The sequence below is a fragment of the Elephas maximus genome, chromosome 3 (assembly GCF_024166365.1).
Source record: "Elephas maximus indicus isolate mEleMax1 chromosome 3, mEleMax1 primary haplotype, whole genome shotgun sequence".
NCBI classification, from domain to species: domain Eukaryota; kingdom Metazoa; phylum Chordata; class Mammalia; order Proboscidea; family Elephantidae; genus Elephas; species Elephas maximus.
Window position 1 is genome coordinate 170929578 of NC_064821.1, and position 26214 is coordinate 170955791.

Sequence of the window (26214 nt, forward strand, 5' to 3'; positions counted from 1 at the left end):
TTCCCAAGTGTCCCAACTTAGATGATAAGTTATACATCACTCTAATTATACATCACGTGGCGGGGGAGTACTCAGCTCAGGAGCAGAGGTAAAAGCAAAGCTAACCTAAAAGATGAGAATGATTCTTTGGACAAATGCACTTCTCCCATCAAGGTAACTGGAGTTGGCTGTTGTTTAAGACGGTGGTACTGTAACAGGACAGCAGAGGTAGTAGAGGTTGGTCTGCGCTCAGGTCTCAGCTCCAGCATCTCCATCTTAGGCGACTTTCTCTCTCTAAATTGCAATTTCCAGATCTATAATACAGCACTGACATGTCTATTCCATAACCTTGTAAAAAAAGATTAAATGAGATGCTTTCAAGTGCTTAAAACCAAAAAACCAAAACCTTTGCCTTTGAGTCGATTCTGACTCCTATCAACCCTCTAAAAGGAATGACTTTCCCATGAAATACAAAATATACAATGAGGAACTGTCAATAAATGCACACTAGTACTAGTAAGAATCATAACCTCCAGCAGCTGTAACCTCGTCTAGTAGCTCACTTACCACCTGACTTCGATTGTTTACTCTGCTTTGATTTAGGTAATCATGTTTCTGCTGGGGATGACCAAGACTTTTGGAATTTTCTTTGTGGCTTTTCAAGAGTTTGAAGGCACCTCAGAGCAAACTGGCTGGATTGGATTGATTATGTAATCACTTTGTTCTTCTACAGTTATAAAGCCAGCAATAAGCTTACTGTTCAAGGAGGAGCAAAGTGCCATTCCAGAAAGATTCCTCTGTCAGTCAGAAAGACTGAAGCATTGCTGAAATCCAGACTCATTTACAAATACGTAGCTGAGAAATTAAGGACGTGCAGCATGTAGCCTCTGCTTGATTTGGTAACTATGCTGGAAAAACTGGGGCTCAAAAAAAGTAAGTTGAAGAACTCAACTTTTTTATTTCATGTCAGTTTTTCTTGTTTTTTGTTTTTTTTTTTTTACAGTCCAGTAATGCCTTAATATAGGCTGAACAAACCACGCCCTCAATTGGAATTCAAACCTTGAAGTTGTAGTCATCTAATCATACTCAAAACAAAATATAGAACCGACTTATTCTCCTTTAGTTTTACCTGGAGTTGAAACATGGTGAAGCATATTAATGGATTCAACCTTGTCGTAGACATAGGACACTAGATTCAATCCCATCTTGTCAACTTTATAATGTATTTACAGCTTCTCTTCTAAACCTGCTTATTTACAATCCTTCTCTTTTAAAAGAACTCTTCTTCCAAAAACCAAAATGGTGTGAAACCGAGTATATTAAGAAACCCAACTCAGACACGTTTTTGTAGGAGACACAGCATTCCAAAGTAGAGTCCTCATGTTTTCCTTCAGTCTTTCATTTAAATTGCACATCAGAGGGTAAGTGATGCCACAGCACATTTACCTAGTACTATATTTGCCTTTCTTTTTTCTCTCAAGGTTCCCTGGTTGCCATTACTTCTCAAATATTTGAAGAGAAAACTTCATTCTTGGAGCTTTCCTTGGTACCGGTGGGTATTTGATCAGGAGCTGCACTACAAGCATTCCCTTTGTGTAACTATGGGACTTTTACCTGGAAAGTCCACTATAAAAATGAGACTATAAAAGACGGAGCTAGGAACCTTCCCTTTTACTGTCCATAGGTCCAAAGGGTCTAGTTATAATATCTCATATGCAGGAGACTATCTTGTATGGGAAAGTGATTCAAAGCTACTACCTGTTTTTCTTTTAGGTTTGGGTTCTGCTTTCTTGTATCAAATAGCTTCTGTGGTAATATTTTAAAAAAACGATTGTCTTTTTCTACTGCCATTGCTTGTTCTGGGATGGGAGTTGACATTTCTGTTGGCACCTTTTACAAGATTTCTAATAGATCTATATGACTGGCCAGGTGAATCATTTTAACTTTCTCAACTATCGGTCTCTCCCATTTGGTGACTGAAAGTGAAGGCTTTTAAAGTAACCGATTTTGAGGTATTACCATAGAGGAAATGAGCACAATATCTAAAGTAAACATGCCGCTTTCCTGAAGGACACACAGAAGAGGTCTTAAACTACTTTCTGGCTATGTCAGCTCACACATGCAACTCCTAAGAGTTCACCACAGGTTTAAATGCCTAATGAAACTGCACAGGTGGAGAAACACCCTGCACTGAAAGAGATACGCCTGGCAAAACCAGGACTCTCTCCCTCCCATAACCCTGCCAAGCACTCACCCCTGCCAAGCACTCATTTTTCAAATTTTTCCTTTAAGAAAAAAAATTTTTCCTTTAAGAAAAAAAATACCTCCTCCATCAGACTCAATAAAATCAATGGAAAAGTTAGTAAAAAGAAAATGTCCCTGAATAGATCTTTTATATACCAACTATAAATTTCCACAAATGAATTAAAAACCATTCACCTCACAAATTTTTTTGTACCTGAGGTAGTAAGTATATTATACTAAAAAGTAACTTTGAATTATTGGGAAAAACTATATGTTCATACGCCGGTTAGTACCTACATAGCAATTTTGGTGAATCATTCCTAAGTCAAAAAATATCTAGTTTAACGATGAACAGGACCAGCTGACAAATCCTTATGCTAGAAAAGCAGTGCTTATCGACAGTTCTATCTCGAGAAGCCCACACACGTCAGTTCTGGTCAGAACATGCTGAAATCAAGTAACTACATTACTGATGAGGAAACTGAGACACTTCAAAGGAAAGATTAACATCTGTCCTCTTTGAAGGCAATTAAAAAATACCTTGGGATGAAAGGCTGTTCCTTCTCCTAAGGCAGTTTCCAAATGATTCCCACTATCTAATTCTATATTTTCTGTACATAAATGTACACATATCCTCCTCACTTCAGGGTATTTAAAATCCACACTTAAAACACTAAAATTTCCTAGCATATGAAATAGCTCTTTTCCAATTTTTTTTTCTTTTAGTACAAGTATCAATCTCCTTCCAATCTATCTACCTGGTGCAGCTCTATTGCCAAATGACCGTTTCCACAGAAATACAGCACTGTTTGCGGCTAAGTCAATGGACTTTTTATGCTTTCAGTTAAATTCAGAGGACAAAGTAGTGTTTTCAATAATAACTGGACTGACTATTTAATGGTGGGAGCCTCTTCTGAGCCTATAAACAGAGTATTGTGAATTAAGAAGTTATTTTTAATTGACCAATTTCTCTCTCCTATTTAGGTGCCCTTGTATTATCTGGTACCTAGAGGTGGTAGAGGTGGGCTGTGAACCAAGTCTTATTCATCTTCCTATACTAGAGTCTGACATAGTAGGCTTTGAGTATTTACAGGCAGTCTCCAAGTTACAAACGTCCAACTTACGGACACCTCAAACTTAAAATGGACTGCCATAAAGCCTGTTGTATTAAAATTTTCAGTTAAATACAATGGTCCGTAATAACAAACGCACACACTACTTAGTGATGCTTATGGAAACGCTGCACAGTTTGGAAGTGTTTAAGTGTTTTATATGCACAGAAAGGTAAAATATATACTAAGACACACATCTGCCTGATGCTAAATAAGAACCTTAGGAGCCCCGGTGGAGTAGTGGTTAACAGCTCGGCTGCTAACCAAAACGTCAGTAGTTCAAGTCCACCAGCCATTCCATGGAAACCCTTCGGGGCAGTTCTGCCCTTCCTACAGCGTTGCTATGAGTTGGAATCAACTCGACGGCACCTAACAACAACAAGAACCTTATGTACCTGTTCCAACTTACCTACAAATTCAACTTAAAGACTGACTTAGGAACAAATCCTATTTGTAACCCAGGGAACTGCCTGTATTGGGTAAATGTTGAATTTCAAAAAGCTTGTGCTCAGTGGCAACAGCTGCTCCATAAAGCAAGAAAAATCTTAGGTAGACAGCAGACTATAGTGGTTAAGAGGACTGGTTCTGGAGTTAGACTTGCCGGGTCCAAGTTCTGGCTCTATATTTTCTACCTGTGTGATTTTGGGCAAGTTGCTTGACTTCTCTGTGTCTCAACTTCCTCATCAGTGACATAGTGATAATAGCATCTACACCCTCATAAATTTGTCAGGATTATGCAAGTAATGGTTGAAGAGTTTACAATATTGTTCGGCTCATAGTAAGCATTCAATAGATGTTCTGGCAATATTTGTAGCTAAATAAATTCCCCTAGAACTCATAGTAAGACAGACAAATATGAATGTTTAAGCTAGTCACTAATGAACTGGCTCATATTTAAAGTAAATTAGAATATAAGTTAAAAAGAAAAACATTTTAGCTGAGTATTTATGAAAATGTTTGGAAACAAAATGCTCAATTCAGAAGACTTACGAGTTATCTCAAATGATAAAATAGGGAGACTAAGAAAATAAAAAGAAATACGGAGGTGGAAGTGGTACACTCTAATTATACTTCTGGAAATTCTCAGTAGTAGCTCAACATCAACTTTTCTCTTCCTGATTTCTTAAAAAGACTGAACTTACCAAGCCCATGTTTGTTCCTTTACAAACCTGACTATACCCTCCCTTTTCAGCTGTTCCAATTATACGAAGTCCGCAGGTTAGGAACGAGATCTTTCCTAACTCTGCCTTTAAGTGGGATTTGTAGGTAAGCTGGAGCAGGTGCACACAGTTCTTATTTAGCCTTACTTTAGCAGAAGAAAAAGCTCCAAGCCTTTTCAATGATTTAAAAGCTGCATGTACAACAAGTGAAGGTGACTGTGATAAAGAATCTGTGGTAGAATTTCAGCAGGGGTTGGTTCCATCATTTCAAAGAGAGAGCAAATTATGTAACATTAAAGGCAAATACAACTTGTCCCTAAACTGGACGTTAGTAACCCAGGGACTGCCTATACAAAGATACTTTATTTTAGTCAAATAAAGCTTGTGTACTCAAGAGAAGATGCAAAGGTAAACTGGTTCTTTTTTTTGTTTTTCTTCACTAACTAAAATGTCTGGTAGTATTAATTTAGAGCAAGGAGCCCTGGTGGCACAATGGGTTAAGCACTTAGCTGCTAAATGAAAGGTTGGCAGTTCAAACCCACCCATTTGGCTCCATGGGAGAAAGACCTAGCTATCTGCTCCCATAAAGATCACAGCCTAGAAAACCCTATGACGTAGTTCTACTCTGTCACATAGGGGCACTGTGAGTCAAAGTCGACCTGATGGCACTTAACAACATCATCAATTTAGGTAAGACTAAGGCTATACAACAGAACCAAAGAACGTAACATATCAACACGTATCTTCGGAAGTAACTTACAAAAATACAGAAACGGTAGTAAGCATTTTTTATTCATTTTTTGTGGAGCAATTAAATATTTCAGCCACGCAAGAAGAATTTAAAATACACACCAAGTGCAGCTTATGCTACTCCTGGTGAAAGTTTCTCTCAGTGTTTAACTGCTACATTACTTTATAACAGGATAAAGGGTAAAGTTCCACTGTCATGAGACTGAGTAAAAAACATGGTTGTTAAACCTTATTCAGGTTATACCATAGCTCCAATGCTCAATATAGGATCTTCCAGTTCCAGACTTCCCAAGTATTTTTAAATTAAGCATAATGATTGATTTTGGAGAATTTAATTACTAAAGCTTCATATGCAATTATAAGAAAGAGTCCAACATCAGTTTTGTTACCCAATATAAGACTTTATTATTTATGTTCTAATCTTCAAGGATATGACTTCCCCAGGAAATTGGCCTGAGGAATTCCTCAGCTGTAGGACCTTTTAGAGGAAGGGAATGCCTGGCCTCCAGGGATTCCCGGTTTTGAGCCTCCCAAACCCAGTAAGAAAAAAAACACCTGGCAATTTGATGGGGTGTTTACCCAAATCTGGAGGAGCCAGTTCAGTATTTTATTACATGTGTTTGGAAGAGGTAAGCAAATGAGAGATGCTACTGATAGACTTCCCTGTTTGTGAAACCAACTTTTTTCACACATCCTGGCTTTAGGACGAGGCCATACATATTACTTATGAAAAGATGTCTTATGTATTCACATTTTTCAAAGGGACCAGGAAAATGAAATCAGGATTTCATAAGGCTTTTTCCAGCATTGTGCCAGGTATTACTAAGACAGTCAGTCGGATTATCTCTGGCTGGGTTGCTGGTCAAAACTCGATCATTAGCACAAGTCTTACCTCATCCTCTGCAGCATCAGTAACCTGTTTGTTCCTTTAGCCACCACGTTTCCACTACTTATGACCTACTCCATCTTCTTGCCATTTTCTCTGGCGGTTACCTGGCATTGATATTTCCTGTACTGGTGAGTAGAAACAGTCATTAACATTGTCAAAACATCTAGCAAAAGTAAGCATCATTAACAATCCCCCCAAAAGAAAATACATATTTTGTATTAAAATTATAATAAAAAAAATTACACCCAAGACCTCAGAAACTCTGTATATATATCCTGTCTGATTATTCATCTTACCTTGGGGTGGTGGGGGGAGGAGAGAGATGGTGAGAGGACTATTCATAAGACAGGAAAGAAATGAATGCAAAAAAAGATCAACAGAGTTCCACTTTGCCTATTGGTCTCCCGGAAAGTTAGACTTGTGTTCACTTCTCTCCTTCACCTCCATGAAACTAAGTTTTACGATGATGTCAGGTCTGCATCTCTATAAACTCAAGACTTAGAAAAGGGATATATCAAAAGAAGTATAGTGGAAAACAGTGTTTTCAAAAAAAAAAAAAAAAAAAACTAAAAATGGAACTCCCATATGAACCAGCAATTCTACTCCTACCCAAAAAATTTGAAATCAGAGACTTAAAAAGAGACTTATACACCAACGTTCACTGCAGCACTATTCACCATAGCTAAAAGGAGGGAACAACCTAAATACCCATCAGCAGATGAATGGATAAACAAAATGTAGTACATATATACAATGGAATACTACCCAGCCAGTAGGAGAAATGAGGTTTTGGTATTTACTACAGTATGGATGGAGCCTGAAAACATTACGCTGAGTGAAAGAAGCCAATCACAAAAGTACAAATATTGTATGACCTTACTTATATAAAAAGACAAGAAAAGGCAAATGTTAAAAAAAAAAAAAAGTATATAAACTTTTTGAGGTTGTTGTTAGGTACCCTATGCACAACAGAACGAAACACTGCCTGGTCCTGCACCATCCTCACATTCATTGTTATGCTTGAGCCCACTGTTGCAGCCACCACTTCAATTCATCTTGAGGGTTTTCCTCTTTTGCTGACCCTCTACTTTAACCAAAGCCAGTGCTGTCGAGTCGACTCCGACTAATAGCGACCCTATAGGACAGAGTAGAACTGCCCCATAGAGTTTCCAAGGAGGGCCTGGCAGATTTGAACTGCCAACCCTTTGGTTAGCAGCTGTAGCACTTAACAGCTACACCATCGACCTTTTACTTAGGATAACAAAAATTATTGCTAGAAGGGAAAAAGTACACCACCTTTTGAGGTTCAATTCAGGTGTGCTTATTCAAAAGAAAAAATTTACACAAATATACAACTGACTCCTTTATTAGTATTTATGAACATACTCCTTCCAATGCTGTCTAACTCTTAAGCTACACTTTACGCCTGGAAAGCGGGATAGAATTTTAAAGTCAAGCCCAGAATTGTTGTATAGTGGGAAAAGGAGGCTAAATACCAGAAGTACCTGGCAGAGCTATTATGATGCTAGTGCCCAGGTCAGTGAGATACAGAAAACACAGCTAAAATACAGTTTACTGATGTGTTTGTACAATCTTGATCCTTCTTCACTGGCTGCTCCAATTACACCTTGGAACTTTTCAATTTTACTAGACCAAAAGTACAGGGAAGTAACAAATACTAAGGAACAGAATATCTTGTTCAAATGATAAAGTCAAGTAAGAAGAACTAGAACATGTTTAGAGATTTTGTTTTTGTATACATCTTAAAACGTTTAGAGTTCAACACGTGAGAAGACAAGGAAAGTGCTGTGAGGACCACTCCCCTAAAAGGAAAAAGCTATAGGGGTGTACGTAGGTCTTGAAATCAACTTATTGGGTCACGATCAGCACTCTGTACTTTGAAATGAAAAGGACAGACTACAATTCTATTAGAAAATAGGGTGCATCACTTTATTGTGATCACTTTTTTTCATATACACTTACACATCTATGTAATGTAAAATATACTTCCTAATGTAAAGCTTATACCAATTGGTCTCTATTTGCCTGTAGGAACACAGGAAAAGGAAGGTCAGGAATAGGAGGAGGAAATGGAATGCAGGGCTAACCGCCTCATCTGCCATGAGACCAGAACAACTAGATGGTGCTTGGCTACTATTACTGAATGTTTTTGATCAAAGGTCCTATGGAAGAATCCTGATCAAAAGGGTCAAAACGCAGAACAGAATTTCAAATTCTTATGGAAATCAGACTTTCTAAAGCCACAGGGCCTGGATGAAATCCTAAAACTACTGCCGAGATAATCTTTAAACCTTAAACCAAAAATATCCCCTGAAGTCTTCTTTAAACCAAACAATGAAAAAAAGCAAACCAAACCACTGCCGTCAAGTCGATTCCAACTCATAGTGACCCAACAGGACAGAGTAGAACTGCCCCATAGGGTTTCCAAGGAGCAGATGGTGGATTTGACGGCCAAACTTTTTGGTTAGTAGCCAAATGCTTAACCACTGCACCACGAGGGCTCCAAATCAAACCAAACTCTAGCTTAATTAGCAAAGAATGTCTGCCTTGAGCATTACGCTTTTTTAAAGGATTATCTATATGGGATCAAATCGACAATAGATAAGAAGCTAAAGGAGCAGTAAGTTTATGTAAATGGTAGAGGAATAATTTGGAAAAGGACTGGCAGAATGGTTGCACAACCTGAAGAATGTAATCAGTGTAACCAAACTGTACATGTAGAAATTGTTGAATTGGTGTATATCTGTAACAATATTTAAAAATTGCAAAAGAAGAAAAAACTAACATTTTTATTATTCCAGACTTCCATTTCTCTCTGCTTTAAAATGTCTGTGATTCCCTGTAGAGAAAAATCCTAACCTGAAGGCCTGGCTTTAGTTCCAAGAGGCCGTATCTTTCACCCCTTACGCATGCTCTGAAGCTTTGCCACCAGCTACGATCCCAATGGCTTGCCTTCTCCACCAGGCACACTCCCACTTATCCTTCCAATCTAACTTACAGAAAGGCCACCTCCTCTGGAAAAGCCTCCCCAGCGTTAAGTTATTCTCTCATTTGGAATCCCATCAAACTTCTCAGAGTATTACATAAGCATATATATCTTTTTCATGTATCTTCCCATGGAAGATCTAGACAGCAGGTGATGTTTTATTCACCTTTGTGTTCCTGAATGCTTCCCATGAGCTTTGGAGCCAAATTAATCTGGGTTCAAATCTCAGTTGTCTTAAGTAAGAAAAAAAAAACTAAAATACCATCCCTCTCACACACACAGACAGGAAAAATAGGTAATTAATAATATAAACCCTAGCTCTGCCACTTGTTACCGTATGATCTCGGGAAATCTCTGAGCCCTAATTTCCCCCTCTAAAAATAGGGCTAATGCCATCAAACTACATCACAGGTACATTCGGAGGATTAATGAAAATACAGTTGTAACGAGTAAAACGCCCTTCATACACAACAGTAGCTAATTGCCTTTCTTCTGTTTTCTATGTAAAAACAGGATAAAAGAAATAAAAAATTTTACAAGGACCTACTCTCATCCTCCCTTCCCCATTTAAGTAGTAACTGTTCTCAAAAAAGAGGGAGATATAGTAATTACTCAGATTATACCTAGGACAACGAAATTTTTGCCTCCCATCTAAGCAAACTTCTAAGTAGGGTCAATTAAATAACTCCAAGTTGAATTCTGATTCAGACAGGTTTTATGAGTCTTACAAGACAGAAAAGTTCTTCATCTTACCTGTGGTGTGCTGTGGATTAAGAAAGCCTAAATCTCTTGACTGTAAGAACCTAAAGGCTTCTATAACTAATGTATTCACTGTATTAGTAATTATCTAATGAGGTTCCTATTTATTTACTACTTTCATGGACAATTTTAAAAGATGATGTAACATATTTCTAGAAATTCACAATCTAAGAACGCAATCCCATATATATATATATATATAGTTTCAAGAAAAGCAAAATAGTTCACTGATTCAATTTTTCTTTCACACTCAAGAGACCCCTATGAGACAAAGCGGAAATAAATACTAGACTTCGGTTATGGATATGTGTGTCTGCGATGGTGGGGTGGTGAATAACTTTATTTGCACATCTAATGTATACCAGTAGCTACGTACGGTAGGCACATTTTATATATCATCTCGATCTCCAAAATAATCTTCCGAAGCAGATATGATGATGCCGATTTTACAAATGAATAAACTGAAAGCCAAAGAAAGTAAATAACTTGGTCACAATTCAAACATGGACTGACATAAAACCCTATAGAGCATAGTTCCTCTCTGTCACCCTGGCTTCTTAGAAGTATCAAGAGATTATGAAGCTAATTTAATCAAAAGCAATTACATAATAACGAATTTGTTCTAACTTAAAGTGACATAAAATTTTAATTTCTAGGCTGAAATGAAAGAAAGAATAAATGCAAAGTATTTAGGAACTAAAAACAAAAAAATTTAAAGCCACAAAACGTATCTGTCACAATGCAATAACCAAGCAGTTGTTAAGAAAATTAACTTTTTTAGGTCTTCCAATATCAAGTATCTGTCCTCACTCAACCTAATTAGAGAAGGTAATGCCTAAATTCATGACATTTATAATTCCTTAATACTGGAATATCCAGTTAGAATATTTATAAATTGTAAGCCTTGAAAAATATATGTATTTAGGAAAGCTATGATAATTTAAACATAAAAGTTCAGTACATTTTCTTCTTAGCTACTTACTGGGTTATATTTAAAACTGATATTGTTTCTTGTGCTTACTCTAATGCCATACCATCATTGTAAATGAAGACATTTTCTATATATGGTGATCGTTAAATATTATTTCTGATACTAAAACTTTACCTTATAGTACTTTTAACTTTGGCATTCTTTCATACCTATTACCTCACTGTCATGTCTATCCTCCTGGTGGAAGTTTGAGTAGGTATTATTATTCCTATTTCACGCATAAGGAACAAAAGCAAATTAAAACCAAGTTACCGGCCTAAGGTTATAAAGCTAGTTCTTAACATAGTCCATTCTAAAATCTAATCACCAGTGTTAGGCCCTGGATTTTCTTCTTTAATGATTTTCTATAAGCTTAAAATTTAATAAAAATAACAATTATACTTAAATGGGCTGAAATGATAATTTTGTTATTTTTCAAATGTTCTAGGCACATTAATACATGCGATGCGATGTTTTTTAAATAGTTAACTCCTTAGTAAATAAATTTGCCTAACTGTAAAATGAGCTGTTTCCATGCAAGAAAAAACATACCACATATTAATGTTTGATTATGGTTGTTTTTAAGACATAATGCAAAACTTGGACAGTGGTTTCTCTGATGGCCTCAACAGAAAGCCAAATTATTTTAGAAACTTGAATGTTTCTCTTAAACAAGCTAAGACACTTTACATGAGAGTTTATGTCCAGATATTTGTCTTATACGTCTACTCATTTGCCCCAAATGTCTACCTATTTGTCTCGTATTTATCACCTATGGTCTTAACATATACACATAAATGAAAAAACAAAAACACTAAAGTACTTGGAGTCAATTAAAGGCAGCTGAAAATTCATGTTTTATTTCTATGAAAAGGAAGCTGGCATTATCGAGGATCACTGAAATAAGACAACCATATCTTTAAAAAAAAAAAAGAGCTTAACCCCTGGTACGTTCAGAAAGAAGTTAGTGTTATCTTTAAATATCCGTCTACCCAAAATAATGATCAATAACAAGCTAGTGAAACCTTTTTAAGAAAGCAGAGAATGACATAAAATAGGGTGACCAAATGCCCAGGTTTGGCTGGAAATGAGGGGGTTCCTGGGTTAGACGACTTTCAGTTTTAAAACTAGGATGAGTCCAGTCACCCTTACTAAGGAGTAGGGACCATCTCTGGGTACTTGACAATATGTGGTTAAAAACTAGTTTTTTCTAGCCATCTTCCCAAAAAATCACAAATTCAATTCTATTTTTACCTCACTCGAGCCCTGGTGAGTAAAACAGAAACTAACAGGATAAAGGCTAATAGTTAAACAACCCATTGCCGTTGAGTCGATTCCAACTCATGGTGACCCTGTAGGACAAAGCAGAACTGCCCCATAGTTTCGCGTGGCAGATTTGAACTGCTGACCTTTTGGTTAGCGGCCTTAGCACTTAAACCACTATGCCACCAGGGTTTCCTATAGTTAAGCAAGGGAGACATATCATTTTTAATGAGGATCCACTTTTAGGCATTAACTGATCAGGGACTTGTTAAGTGCAACTTTGAAAAATGAGTTTACTTCCAACTTTCACTTGTTTTTACAACTGATGATTTGCACTGAAATAAAGCCAAGATTTCCCAACCTTTAATTTGTACCAGGAGCTCCAGTGGCGCAGCAGTTAAGTATTCGGCTGCTAACCTAAAGGTTGGCAGTTCGAATCCACCAGCTGCTCCTTGGAAACCCTATGGGGCAGTGCTATTCTGTCCTACAGGGTCACTATGAGTTGGAATCAACTCAATGGCAACGAGTTTGGTTTGGGTTTGGGTTTGTACCAACCAATATCAATGTTCTTTCAGCAAAGAAAAGAGAAGCCCACTCCTTAAGAGTAGTGTATCAGGACCAAGAAAATAAGGAAGACAACTTTTACAAAGCAAGAGCTAATACTGTCTTCCTTCCAATATCCCAAAGCAGTCAGTTTAGTGTGTTGTTTACATACACCACTCTATAGATCAGTTTGTTTTTCACATTTGATTAAACAATTTCAAGCCTAACTGCCCCAACTGTGCACCACAGCCCTCAGAAGCCATAGCAATAAGATGACTCACCAAATGGCAGGTGTCTTAGGTTCTATGAATAATGGGTGTCTGCCTGGATGAGATCAAATGTATGTGCCCCAATAGACGACCTCATCCTGCTTGGCTAAGAAAGGAAAGAGGCTAAAAAAAAAAATCTGGTCAGTAGTACAGTACTTGTTTTAGAATAGAAAGAAGAATCAGATTTTGCTCTGAAAAGAAGACGTAAATTCATGCAGACTTTTAAAAATGTCCTCTGTACATACTTTATATTCCAATTTCCACTTACCACGAAAGTGTCACAGAATAAGATCTAGGAGGATAAAATACAATTTTATGATCCACAAATTAGGAATAACTGAAAGTGAGGAATATATATTGAGTCCTTCCAACCCCACTCCTTCAAGAAACGTGAAGTCAGAGTCATGAGAAAAATAAATCCATATTTAAACCCTCCTATTACGTTTAATGGCTTGATGTCAGTTTCCACTCAAGTGAAAATTAGTAGTTCAAACGTGCGTTTTAGTTCCTTACATGAAAACTGACACCATGCCACAGTTAATAAGATATGGGTTTATAAATATGGAATTTTAAAGAAACTTACCCTTTCCCTTTGTGCAGCTCTGACTTCCAACCCAGTTTCTATAGAAACAGGAGGACAAGTGCCAATGCCAGAAGTCTGCCAATTAGAACTCATCTTTTAGTTGCTGAATTATAAAGCCAGATCCCAAGGTCAGCTATAGATTTTTGTCAGTAGCTCCTAAAAAGAAACCCAGGAGGAAAAAAAGATATTTAACCAATTACTGTACTTAGAAATGCTGCCTCTAAACTTGGGTATTAAAAAAGAAAAAAAAAAAGGAGTGGAGGGGGATCCAATACCATGTGTTTACAAAAATGTATTGGGGCTTCAGATACCTCTAAACTTAAGGAATAGCAAGCAAAAGAATATGTTTTTGAAGGTTCAAAATATCTTTAAACTACATTAAAGGAAAAAATTCAGTATATCACAGAAATAAAGTAGTTCCTACCACTTATTTATTATTGATGTTCAAATGAATTCATTCCTTTTGTGGTAAGAATTTTCAGTAAGATTACAACACTGCAGAAGGTAAACTTCACAAATGAAATTTGTCAGGACAAAAAAAACCTATAATTAAATCTCCACTAAAAACGAACCTTTCATTTCTCAGGAGAAATCAATAAATCACAAATGAACCCTAGGAAAGTGTTCTAGAGAACCTGACCTTGCTGTGCTTGAAGAAAACCAAAAAAACCAAACTCATTGCCCTCAAGTTGATTCTGACTCATAACAAACCTATAGGACAGAGCAGAACTGCCCCATAGGGTTTCCAAGAAGCGGCTGGTGCATTCAAACTGCTGACCTCTTGGTTACCAGCTGAGCTCTTAACCACTGCGCCATCAGGGTTCCAGGCTTGATGAAAAGTTCCTTGAAATATGATATAGAATTTAACATATAGAAAAATTGTGGGATGTGAGAATAATCTGGCTGCAACTTTTCAACATGATTGCTTGGTGAATGTACTTCAGAATCTTATCTTAAAACTGACCTTTCTTAGGACCATAGTCTCATGGAACAACTCCGTCAGTTGGCACAACGTGGTTCACAGAAATCATGATCTGCATCCTAGTCAAGTGAGTAGTGTCTGAGGTCTTAAAAGCTTGCAAGCAGCCACCTAAGACACAACTATGGGTTTCTACTCACCAGGAGCAAAACAATAAGAAGACAACCAAAAGTACAGAGAAGAAACAAGTCTACGAGAGCCACAACCTCATCTATCCCGAGACCAGAAGAACTGGCTACCACCGCTGACCGTCATGACCAGGGTCACAATAGTCAGTCCCAGATAGAATGGGAGAAATATATGGAGCAGAAATCAGATTCTTAATTTAAAAGAATGCCAAACTGTACCCCTGAACCCAGCCTATTCCCCAAGATCACCCTTTAGCAAAACAGCACAGTGACACACAAAATAAAGGATATTACCTGTAAGACTGGGGAACTACTTAAAAACCATCAGTAAGAGACCAAAGTCAACAATTATTCAGAAGCAAAGATAGTAAGGGAGCAGGGGAACTACTACCCAGTACTGGGAAAGGAACAAAAGACAATTAAAGAGAATGTTGACACATTGTGTTAACTGTAACTAATGTCACTGAACAATTTGTACGGAAATTGTCAGATGGGAATCTAACTTGCTGTGTAAACTTTCACCAAAAACTCAATAGAATATTTTTTTTAGAAAATGACCTTAACATTAAAACTATTCTTTTACCTAAAATGATACATTGCAATTTACATCATTCTCTGAACATTTATACTGAACCTTTTCCTTTAACATATATGAATCAATATATATTATTTGGCGCTGTGTACTTTTTAAAACAATCTTTCCCACTTACATGAAATGTCTAGACTAGACAAACGCATACATAGGAAAGCTTATTAGTGGTTACCAAGGACTGGAGGAGCCCTGGTGCAACAGTGGTTAAGAGCTAAAAGGTCGGCCATTCAAATCCACCAGGCGCTCCTTGGAAACCCTATAGGGCAGTTCTACTCTGCCCTATAGGGTTGCTATGAGTCAGAATCCACTTGATGGCAACGAGAGTTCACCAAGGACTGAAGGGAAAGGGGACTGGGGAGTTGTTGCTTAAGTGGTGTTAAGTTTCAGTTTAGGGTGCTGAAAAACTTTGGAAATAGACAGCCGTGATCATTGTACAACATGGTGAATGTAATCACTGTCATCGCACTTCACACTTAAAAATGGCTAAAACGACAAAATTTTGTTACGTTATACCACAATAAAATTATTTTTTTTAAATCTTGTCTACATTCATCTCATGGGGCACTATTAGCAAACCCTGTCTCAAATATCCTCACCCGTACCTATAACAAATAATGTGTTCTATATCACAATGAAGAGCGTGAACTAGGAAAAGAAAAAAGAATATAAGCATAACAAAATAAACAAGAATCAACCAACTAGGATAGGCAAGAATAGTAAGCCCTCCTTCCTGTCTTCGTGAGAGATACCTCTGGTTGATTTTCTGGTCACCTGAAGCTCACTACGTAAGAACACTTTGGTTCCCACTTTTCTTATTGAAAATATTCTTTAAATACTTTAAAGTAAACGTCATTGACTAATTCACAAATCTTATGCACATAAGATACGGTTCTAATCATCCGTTTTTATTACACAGAATAGTATCTACATCTAAAGTAGTGCTTCTCAAGCTTTAACATATATAAGAATCACCTGAGGATCATGTTAAAAACGTAGATTCCACTTAGTGGGGTTGGGGTGCAGCCCTGAGATTTTGCATTTCTGACAAGTTTCCAGGTGATGCTAATGCTTCTGGTCTAAGGACTACACTTCAAATAGTAAGGATTCTAAAAGACTAAGAATATATACTGTGCTGAACCCAAGTTTACTCTGAAAGTTTTTGGTTTTGATTTTCAAACAATTCTTAAAGAGGCTGATTGTGTGTCTGTTTCAGTATGCATGAGATTTGTCTCTAAAGTAGTGGTTTTCAACCCTGGCTGCCCATCAGACTCACCTGGGCTGCTTTAAAAAGAAAAAATATATCTGGGTCTTAGCACAGCCCCACTTGACAAAGACCAATTAAATCAATCTCTGAGAAAGGGTCCAGATACTGGTATTAAAAAGTTCCTCAGGGAACTATATATCCAACAGGGGTCTAATATCTAAAATATATTTAAAAAAAAAAAAAACTTACACAACGACAAAAAGGCAAACCAGTCAAAAAATGGGCAAATGATTTGAACAGACATTTCACCAAAGAGGATATTCAAATGGTCAACAAGCACAGGAAAAGATGCTCAATACCATCAGCCATTCAAAACCACAATGAGATACCATCTCTTCCCTATAGGATGGCACTGATCAAAAAAAAAAAGGAAAACAACAGATGTTGGTGAGGTTGTCGAGAAGCTGGAACCCTCATCCACTGCTGGTGGGAATGTAAAATGGTACAGCTGCTGTGGAAAACTTTGGCAGTTCCTCAAAATGTTGAACACAGAACTACATATGACCCAGCAATCCCAATCCTAGGTATACGCCCAGAAGTGAAGGCAGGAACACAAACAGAAACACAATGTTCACCGTGGCACTTTTAACAATAGCACAAAGATGAAAACAACTGAAATACCCATCAATAGATGAAAGCATAAACAAAATGTGGTATATACACACAATGAGATCCTACTAAGCCATAAAGTAGTCCGGATGCATGCCACTACATGGATGAACCCTGGAAACACTATGCTGAGCAAAATAAGTCGGTCACAAAAGGACAAATATTGTATGGTCTCACTTATATGGAATAGGCAAAAATATAGAAACCAAAGATTACTGGTTACCAGGGGTGGGAGGGAGAGGGGAAGGGGGAGTTTTTGCTTAGGGGGAATTGAGTTATGTTAATGGTGGATTTGGAAAAGGATAGTGAGAATGGTTGCATAACTTGAAGAATATAGTCAATGTCACTGAACTGTACATGTAGAAATAGAGATGATGTAGGTTTTGTTACGATTATTTTCACCACCAAAAAAAAAAGTTCCTCAGGTGATTTTAATGGGCAGCCAGGGTTGAGGCCTTTGCTATAAAATACCAAACAATTCCAATTAAGGAGTCTAGTTTACTGAAGCATTTCTGTATGTAAAGAATATACACAAACCAGAGTATATGAGATGTTTGACTGGCTGGTAAAATTACTGGTAGCAATTTCCACATGCCAAAATGCAAACCAATTTTATGAAACATCAATTTTCCCAAATATGCCTTACGATATGCAATAAAAAATACGTATGTGTATAGCACCTCCAAGTGTTAATATTGCCAGTAATAATATTTCTACTCTGAACATAAATAACATGCCTGTGCATAAAAAACTTTCATTAGGGTATTTTCATGGGTAAAAAAGAAATCTGTTGGTCAACTAAGAAAGGTCCAAAAACAATTCAGCACTTAAAAACTGTATACACACACGTGTCTGGTTTGCACAGAATGGCAGCTGTTCCACAGCAGACCTTCTACATCAATCTTTACCACAGAAGTTCAGCTGAGACCACTAAGAAAATTACAAGTTATGAAATACAGAAAGCACAGTCAGTGTGTTACATGAGAAAACACAGATGACAAAGCGTGTTGAGAGAAATGAGAATGTACTAGAAACTACTCTGAAACCTCAAGGTGGCCAACAATTATAAGCCCCAAGAAGAAATAAAATCTTTACGATTATATGTAAATCAAAGAACACTGCTATCTCTGAACAAGAGCATCTTTGTGTCTTACAGAGAATCTGAAATGCTATTTTACTTGCCATTTAAAGGAAAATTACAGTATTCCATTATCATGTAAGGCAGTGAAATTTGTTATTTTTCAGAGACAGGCAGTCAAATCCTGATCCAATCCTAACACTGCCCCTGCTTAAAACCACCAATGGCTTCCCACTGCATTTAGCAGCTAAAATAAAATCCAAACCCTTTGTCCTTGGCCACTAAGGCCCTAACTTATCATTTACTGCCTCCCTTCCTGGACCAAAACACAAGTTCAAGGAGAAAAGAAAAACTTGTCTGTTTTCTTCACCAATATACTCCCAAGATCTAGAATAAAGCCCGATATAAAATAGGCAAGGAGCCCTGGTAGCACAATGGTTAAGCACTCTGCTGCTAACCAAAGGTCGATGGTTTGAACCCACCAGCAGCTCCGTGGGAGAAAGATGTGATAGTCAGCTTCCATAAAAATTTACAGCCTTGGAAACTCTATGGCACAGTTGTACTTCGACCTACAGGGTCACTATGAGGTGGAACCGACTCGAAAGCAATGGGTTTTGGTCTTTACATAACAGGCACCAAATATCTGAAGGGTAACTAGCTACACTAATTGAAGACAAAGGCAATATACATAATTTAAAATAGTAAATCTTTAAACCATTTACAAGGCAAAGATACACTCAACTTTATCATTCCTTTTTGTGTCAATTCTATTAAAAAGATGGCCCATTAACAGACAATTTACATGGGTACATACACACACTCAATCCTAATCACTTTCAATTTTCAGACAGATTGCAGTCATACTATTTTTAGATTAACATCTGAAAACTCAAAGATAACCCAGTTCTTAGCTATGGCTTGGCAATCTATTTCTGAAAATTACCCAACGAAAACCTTAAGGATTACAACAGAACACTGTCCGACTCACTTACTTTGGACACATCATCAGGACAATCAGTTGCTAGAGGACATCACATTTGGTGAAGCAAAGGGACACTGAGCCTGGGGAGACCATCAGTGAGATGGTTTAGCACAATAGTCCAACAGTGAACTCAAACGTGCTGGTGATTATTAAGGATGTCTCAGGACTGGGCAACGTTTTGTTCTGTTGTACATAAGATCATCACGAGTCAGAACTGACAGAAGGGCAGCTAAGAACAATGTATCTTAGCCAAGTCACAAAACTTTTCTGGTATCCCTTTAGCATTTCATAAACAGTCATTCTTCTTCACAAACCGTCACGAGGCAAAATTAAATTACTAAGCTAGATTGAGTTCCTTGGAGAAATAACTGCATGACTATAAAACTGTTACTTGAGTGACAATTTTAAAAGTGATAAATTCCATGGCATTTGTGGTCTTTATCTCCTTGTCTGCTGCAGCAGCTTCGAATTCATCGTCCAGAAGCAACTCCTCTCACCTTCTGAGACCTAACACTACTTTGGCTCTCCTCCCTGGGGTTCTTTTCCAGCACTTCCTTCTCTTCCCTTGCCTTAAACATGACACTACCCTAGGTTTATACCTCAGTATTCTACTGTCTATGGGTCAATGTTGCTCAACATAGTCTACTGCCCACAGAATACATCACATTTACCTGGGGAGTTTTAAAAGAACAAAGACTCCTGAAACTTGCTGGTCCTAACAACTCCCAGACTGCCTGGGGATGAAGCCAAAAAGCCTGTTTCTCAAGTACTGCAAATGTTTGAAATTCACTGCCCAGACCCTGTCATGTTTACAGTTTTAATCCCATTTCCAGCCTCCAGAAAAAAAGTAGTGAGGAAGTGACTAAGAGCCCTAGCTGGGACAAAGATCAGGTTAGACCCCTGGCTCCGTCACTTATTGGCTGTCAGATTATGGTCAATAAAAAAAAATAATGAGACTTAAATGAGACAATGTGTGTATGGTACTTGGCAGAATGCTTGGTCTAAAGAGAGTACTCAACAAATGACTATCAATAATACGAAAACCCTGGTGGCATAGCGGTTAAGCGCCATGGCTGCTAACCAAAAGGTCGGCAGTTTGAATCTGCCACGAAACCCTACATGGGTTTTTTTGTTTATAGGTGAGATATCACAGGCCAATGTTTAATTGCTTATGAATTTTTACAAATGACACTGAGCATATGAACATATCACTTCAAGCTGGGTGCTCAGGAAGGGATTTACAAAAGGATTTGTTAGACGGAGAAGGACATGGAATGGTGGAAGGTTAGGAGTGACATTTCAAAAAGAGAAGCATGAATAAGGATGCAGAAGCTTGTTGATCAATGAAAAAGATACGGTGCAGGCTAAGCCTGGAAAACTAGTAAGATGGTTGGGCCAACAAACATAGGGAATCCTGAAAGGCAAGCCAGTTGGAGTGGGTTGAACTGAGGACAAACGATCAGTTTGAGATAGAATGATGTAAAGTGACATTACTATTAACAAAAACAGAAAAACCAAACTTGTTGCTGTCGAGTTGATTCCAACTCATAGCAACGCTAAAGGACAGGGTAGAACTGCCCCCATATGGCTTCCAAAGAGCACCTGGTGGGTTCAAACTACTGTCCTCTTGGTTAGCAGCCGTAGCACTTAACCACTTTGCCACCAGGGTTTCCATTTCACCTACAGTAGTCTTAACCTGTTAACTCTTTCCCTGGTATTTAACTGTTTATTGGTTTATACAAGACTAAAAAACAGTAAACACTGGTGAAGAGGGTAGAGACTATTTTTACTATGTTTGGCACCTTAGTTCCTAACGTACAGTCGACATTCCAACGACTATAAAGAAACCGCAACTGAAAGCTTAGTATTACAGCCATTTGGGTTGAAGCATGTGAAATAATATCACTTCGAGGCCAAAATCTCTTCTTGGTTAATAAGACCAGTCTTGTCTGAGATTTGGAGACATTTTGTTATGCAATGAATTCATCCACTAAGAATTTAAAAGTAGGTTATAATTCAAGTTATTGGGTCTAAGGATCTTTTAACCAAAAAAAAAGGAAGCTGAAGGACAGCCAAAGAATCGAAATGCATGATGGAAGTGGTGGTCAGAGAGGCCATAATCAGATATACTATTGCTAAGAAAAACAGATGCTACACAAACCAAAAGCCGTAAACTTATTGCCTCAGGTAAACAATGAAAGTTTATAATTAGAATATCAAATATACCATGGACTACCAGAGAGTGACCAAATCTGTCCTGGAAGAAGTGCAGTCTGAATGCTCCTTAGTAGTGCGGATGGCAAGACTTTATGTCTCACATACTTTAGACATGTTATCAGAAGGGACCAGTCCCTGGAGAAGGACATCACGTTTGGTAAAGTCGGGGGTCTACGACAAAGAGAAAGACCCACAACCAGATGGATCGACAGTGACTGCTGCAATGGGCTCAAGCATAACAATCATTTTGAGGATGGTGCAGAACCAGTGTTCCATTCTGTTGTACACAGGATCACTATGAGTCAGAACTGACTCGACAGCACCTAACAAGTGCATGACTTAAGTTATTAAAATGGCATTTTATAAAATGTGGATTGTTTTACTGAAGTCAGAGTAGTCCCTATTCTCAAAATGAGCCCAAGTCCATCCAGAGGTGCTTCAGTTCTTAGGGTTATTTCCTTTAGAGTAGAGCCCTAAATTCAGATCATATAAAACATGCTGGGAAACCACAGACATACTTCAAAACAGCAGTTTCCAATTTATGAAATCAATTCTGGGTTTAACATTCGACCCAGTATTTTTTCCTTCACAGTGCAGCTGGAAATTACTCAGAAAATTTCATGAGTAGTTTCAAAAAAACTGTCATACTGTGTACCTTCCAATTTTGCACAATATAATTTTATATACAAATAAGCAAATGCCCTGCTTTCAACATTTTCTTCTTCTTACTTGAGAAATGAAGCACGAGACCTTAGAAAGACACCAAACATGTAGAAATATGTAGAAAGTGTAATGTGACATTCCTGCATAGTGATTTAAAATGTCTAGTTGCTAACTGGAAAAACTACCTAATGGGCTTTCGGTGTGGGCCAGCAAGAGAAAATTCACACACTGAAAACTGACATTTCTCCAACAGGTATAAAATGTTTAAAGAAATGCGGGTGAGACATCATTTAGCAAAGCCTTGAACAGTAGCAATCTGATAAGCAGGTCTGTTTTTAAAACCTGAAAATGACACTGACAAGTTGAAAAAAACCACTGTACTTTGTTTTCACCCCTCTTAATATATCAAAATACAGATGCATAAGCTGTCTGGCTAAGCAATCCAAAGGGTTCAATCAAACCTGTGGGAAAAGTAGCTATTACAGATGAGCTATTCTAGATACCATAAGTCTTCTGGAACAAATGAATAATTCCCATCTACTCAAAATTTATCACACTTAAAATGAGACACTTAAAAAGTTGCACTTGGGATAAGCTGCCAAAGCCTCACAATTAATGTGAGGGGACTCAAAGAACTCAGAAGGTTGTGAGGACTAAACAGACAATGCAAATAGTAAAAGTAGACAAAAGCCAGATTTTCACAACACTGCCTATTCACTTCATTGAAGTTGCAGTTGACTAATTTTAATATTAAATTTTTGTGCCTAAATTCTTTGTGGGGTAAGAAAAAAAGCTAGCCATGCTAGCTAAAGTATCCATCCATCCCAAAGTCTCTTTCTGCTGTACACTGTAAGGAAAATTCACTCTTAAATTAGGGGCTTATCAATCAGTTTGGAATGATCAATGTTTTTGTAGGTTTAAGTCCTCCTATACTACTAAATCATAATGGTGGGAGCCAAGCTTACTGGAAAACGAAAAATTTAAAAGACATCAAGACTACAGGTCCCAAATCCATAACTAAGATTTTAACACTTTAGCTCCCATAATAAAAAAAAAAAATTTTTTTTTAATGTTAAGAATAAATGAAAAAAGCGAGTAGGACAAAAGTTCTGGCGTGAAATTTTGTAAATATGACACTTCAGTGAGGATAGGAAGCTACTAGCAATGGCAGCAGCATGCCTAAAGCCTCCCATCCAGAGTAACATACCCAAAATAGCAAAAGCCCTCAACCCTATTAATTACAATGCATTTTTGACCTCTAAAAACCCTCTTACCTGTTTACAAGAGTCTATACAGCTGTTTGCCACTGGAACACCACCTTGCAGAGAATAACCGTGGCATCCTTTGTTGATAATCACCTGTTGCCTAGCAATCATCCCGCATGGAGACAGACAGCACTAGGCTCTTCCATCCGAGGTTACAATTCAAAACAAGCCCAACAAGCCTGCATTTCAAGGTGGTCTTCGTCTGCAACTAGTTAAGTTTAAAACTGGCAAACAACAACAATGGTGTCTGAAGCCAATGGTGCAGCACTGCTGGCTTCCTCTTGAGCTCCAGCGTTGTCACTGTGCACCGAAGTCTCCTGCTGCAAACAGAGGAGTTGTTCTCCTGTACTGGGAACAGGCTTCCAAAGCTCAGGAGCCCGCGTACAGGACAATGCAGGAACTAAAGGCAAATACTTTTTCCTCCTTAAGGATGCCTCCATCTTTTTCCTCACAATCTGTACTACCAACCGAAGGCCTGAGTGTGCGTTCGTACCTATGAAACCGTCACAGTGCATGCACATCCAAGGCACGTAGAACCACAGGTCAAATAAGGCACAGATACCAAGTAACGGTTCTAATTACAAACACTAGCTCTCAGGAACTCTTCATCCATTCAGAACTAAACCCATCACTGCATAACTCTGGTAAGAAGCCCCTGGAGACGGAGGAGCTCCTCAAATGTGTCAGGAAAGGCTTTATTAACATCATCATTAACATTTAAAAGCATACGGAGCATCTCTCTTTCTTTTTGGCAATTTGGTGCAAATGTTAAGTGCAAGATAAAGCAATTTCAAACTTTTCTTCAAATTAAAAATGAAACTAAGGCCAAACGTGATGGGTGAACAAAATAAATCAAAACTTAAATTTCAGCAACTCCAGCTCTTCAAACCAGCAAAGCCCCCGACTTGTGCACTGTGGTGAGGCTTAGGGTGCTTGCCCCGGCTTCTTGCATGCCAGCAAACAGCACCATTTCCTCATCAAGTTGAGGACCGAGAAGCAAATGATCCCCTTCACTGCAAACAAAGGGGGTCACAGTAACACTAGTGATCCTTCAGAATTGACACACTGTGATAGTCAAAATGAAATTGATGGTTTCCCTGCTTCTTGCTCAAGACATACAAGATCTGAGCAGCAGCAAGTACCCCCTCAGCTGCAAACAAAGGGGTCAAAGGTTTGCCGTCAATTCACTTCCAGGCAGAAAAACATTTTCCTCAAAAGAAACAATTTATTTAGAATAAAACAAAAGCAGCTCAACTGTGAGCGCACGTTTGAGTGACAGCTACTTTTAAGCTGTGTGAGCCATAAAAAGGGTTTTTCTTTACTTTTCCAGAAATCTTGTGTACACAGCACAAAGCAAAGAGGTCATTTTTTTCCACTTAAAACACCGGCATTGGCATCACAATAGCAGATACACAACTTTAAGCTGCCATTTTAGTAAAATGCACAAATACTAAACAGATAGCTGTCTTCCATCAAGAGGCCCATGTAAACTCCACATAAGCCACAACTTCTCTTCAAAAAGGTCCATTAGAGCTTTGAATTCCATATCTTCATCCGCTGTTCACCAGTTTTGCTTGCGGGGGGGAAAAAAAGGTTATTCAGTACAAATGTTCACAATATTAAAAAAATATATATTTCCCCTACGCCATTATAGATGAACATAACATTAACAAGACCTTCCTGGATATGGACAGTCCACCTTGACTTCAAAAAGCACCAATAATACCCACTGGCACAAATCTTGAAATGAATTTACTGTATGAATAGACATGTAACAAGTAGAACAATAGTGTGGGTTTTTTTAAAGACTCCAATTAATGAGGATTATAGGACTGAAAATATCTTTTATACTCATGTAACCGAGTAAACACATGAAAAATTCAGGAAAAGAACAAGTTAATAATCAGTTTCTTCTATCAATGTATTCCAAATACAACTTAAAAAGTAAAATTATGAAAAGGTGGATACCAGTCAAACTTTTACCCCCTCTATTTTAATTTTATAATTAACATGGAGCAATACAGATTGCTCCATTCTTGTATAAAGGGGTCAAGATAAAAAGCCATTTAAAAATTCACCTTCATCTGGGTTACCAAAGACAGCAGCTGTTATTTTAATAAAACACACATACAAACAATTGCTAAACAGCCAAAGAACATCTCAGGACTCTTACTTTTCAACTCTACTGAAATCATACATATAAAACTCTTCACTAAGCTTAGCAATTCACTGTGGTTACCTGTAATTTTCTCCCTTTAGGGATATCACTAATGAGCCCCGTTGGTGCAGTGGTTAAGTGCGGGGCTCCTAACCGAAAGGTGGGTAGGTTGAGCCTACCAGCCACTCTCCGGGAAAAAGATGTGGCAGTCTGCTTCCATAAAGATTAAAGCCTTGGAAACCCTATGGGGCAGTTCCATCCTGTCCTACAGGGTCGCTATTAGCTAAAATCAACCCAACGGCACACAACAACAGGGATATATCACTATAACCAGACCGTTAAGTGTAAGCTCCACTTTTCTTCTTGTTCTCATACCTAATGCCTATCTCAAAACCAAACGTTGTGGTTGAGACAGAAAAAACAGTCCAGAAGTTCCCTCCAAAAAATAATTTTTCACATAAAAGGTCATTAAGGCCTTCTCTCAAGAGGATTTCCTACTTCTGTCACCAGTTTTTGGTGAACGGCTCCTGTATGGACCCAAACTATAGTTCAAGCTGTGCCTGCAAAATAAGCAACTTTACTGTCTAAAGAAAATGGATTTAAATTTTTCAATTCATACAAACACATAAAGAGCATTGTCAGTGAAAATCTGCTCATAAAGAAGTCTTAAAATAAACTTAACCAATGTCTGACTCTGAAAGTAACAACCAAAACACTTTATTTTTAACTGTACCTCAAATGGTCTTAAGAG

General features: G+C 37.9%; 2 protein-coding genes across 8 annotated transcripts in view; one reads left to right on the forward strand and one right to left on the reverse strand.

Annotated features, from left to right (window-relative positions):
- Nucleotides 1-26214, reverse strand: part of RBM15 (RNA binding motif protein 15) — a 1133685-nt gene that overhangs the window by 1100712 nt on the left and 6759 nt on the right. Inside the window, exons 2-4 of one of the 7 annotated variants that reach the window (XR_007516749.1) lie at nt 23315-24878; nt 13529-13684; nt 4276-13068 (exon numbers count right to left, since the gene is read on the reverse strand). Coding sequence is in view for 1 of the 7 variants with exons in the window: in XM_049880078.1 (XP_049736035.1) it covers nt 24856-24878 (23 nt within the window). In the remaining 6 variants the exon portion in view is untranslated. Of the gene's footprint in view, nt 1-4275; nt 13685-15882; nt 24879-26214 lie in introns of those variants that run through there. The other 6 variants (XR_007516748.1, XR_007516750.1, XR_007516747.1 and 3 more) reach the window with 6 other exon arrangements.
- Nucleotides 885-9531, forward strand: SLC16A4 (solute carrier family 16 member 4). Its single transcript, XM_049875576.1, is given in 10 exon segments — nt 885-912; nt 1461-1502; nt 1505-1572; nt 1731-1791; nt 1794-1849; nt 1851-1908; nt 6062-6112; nt 6115-6210; nt 6213-6262; nt 9526-9531. Coding segments are annotated over 10 exon segments (516 nt in total).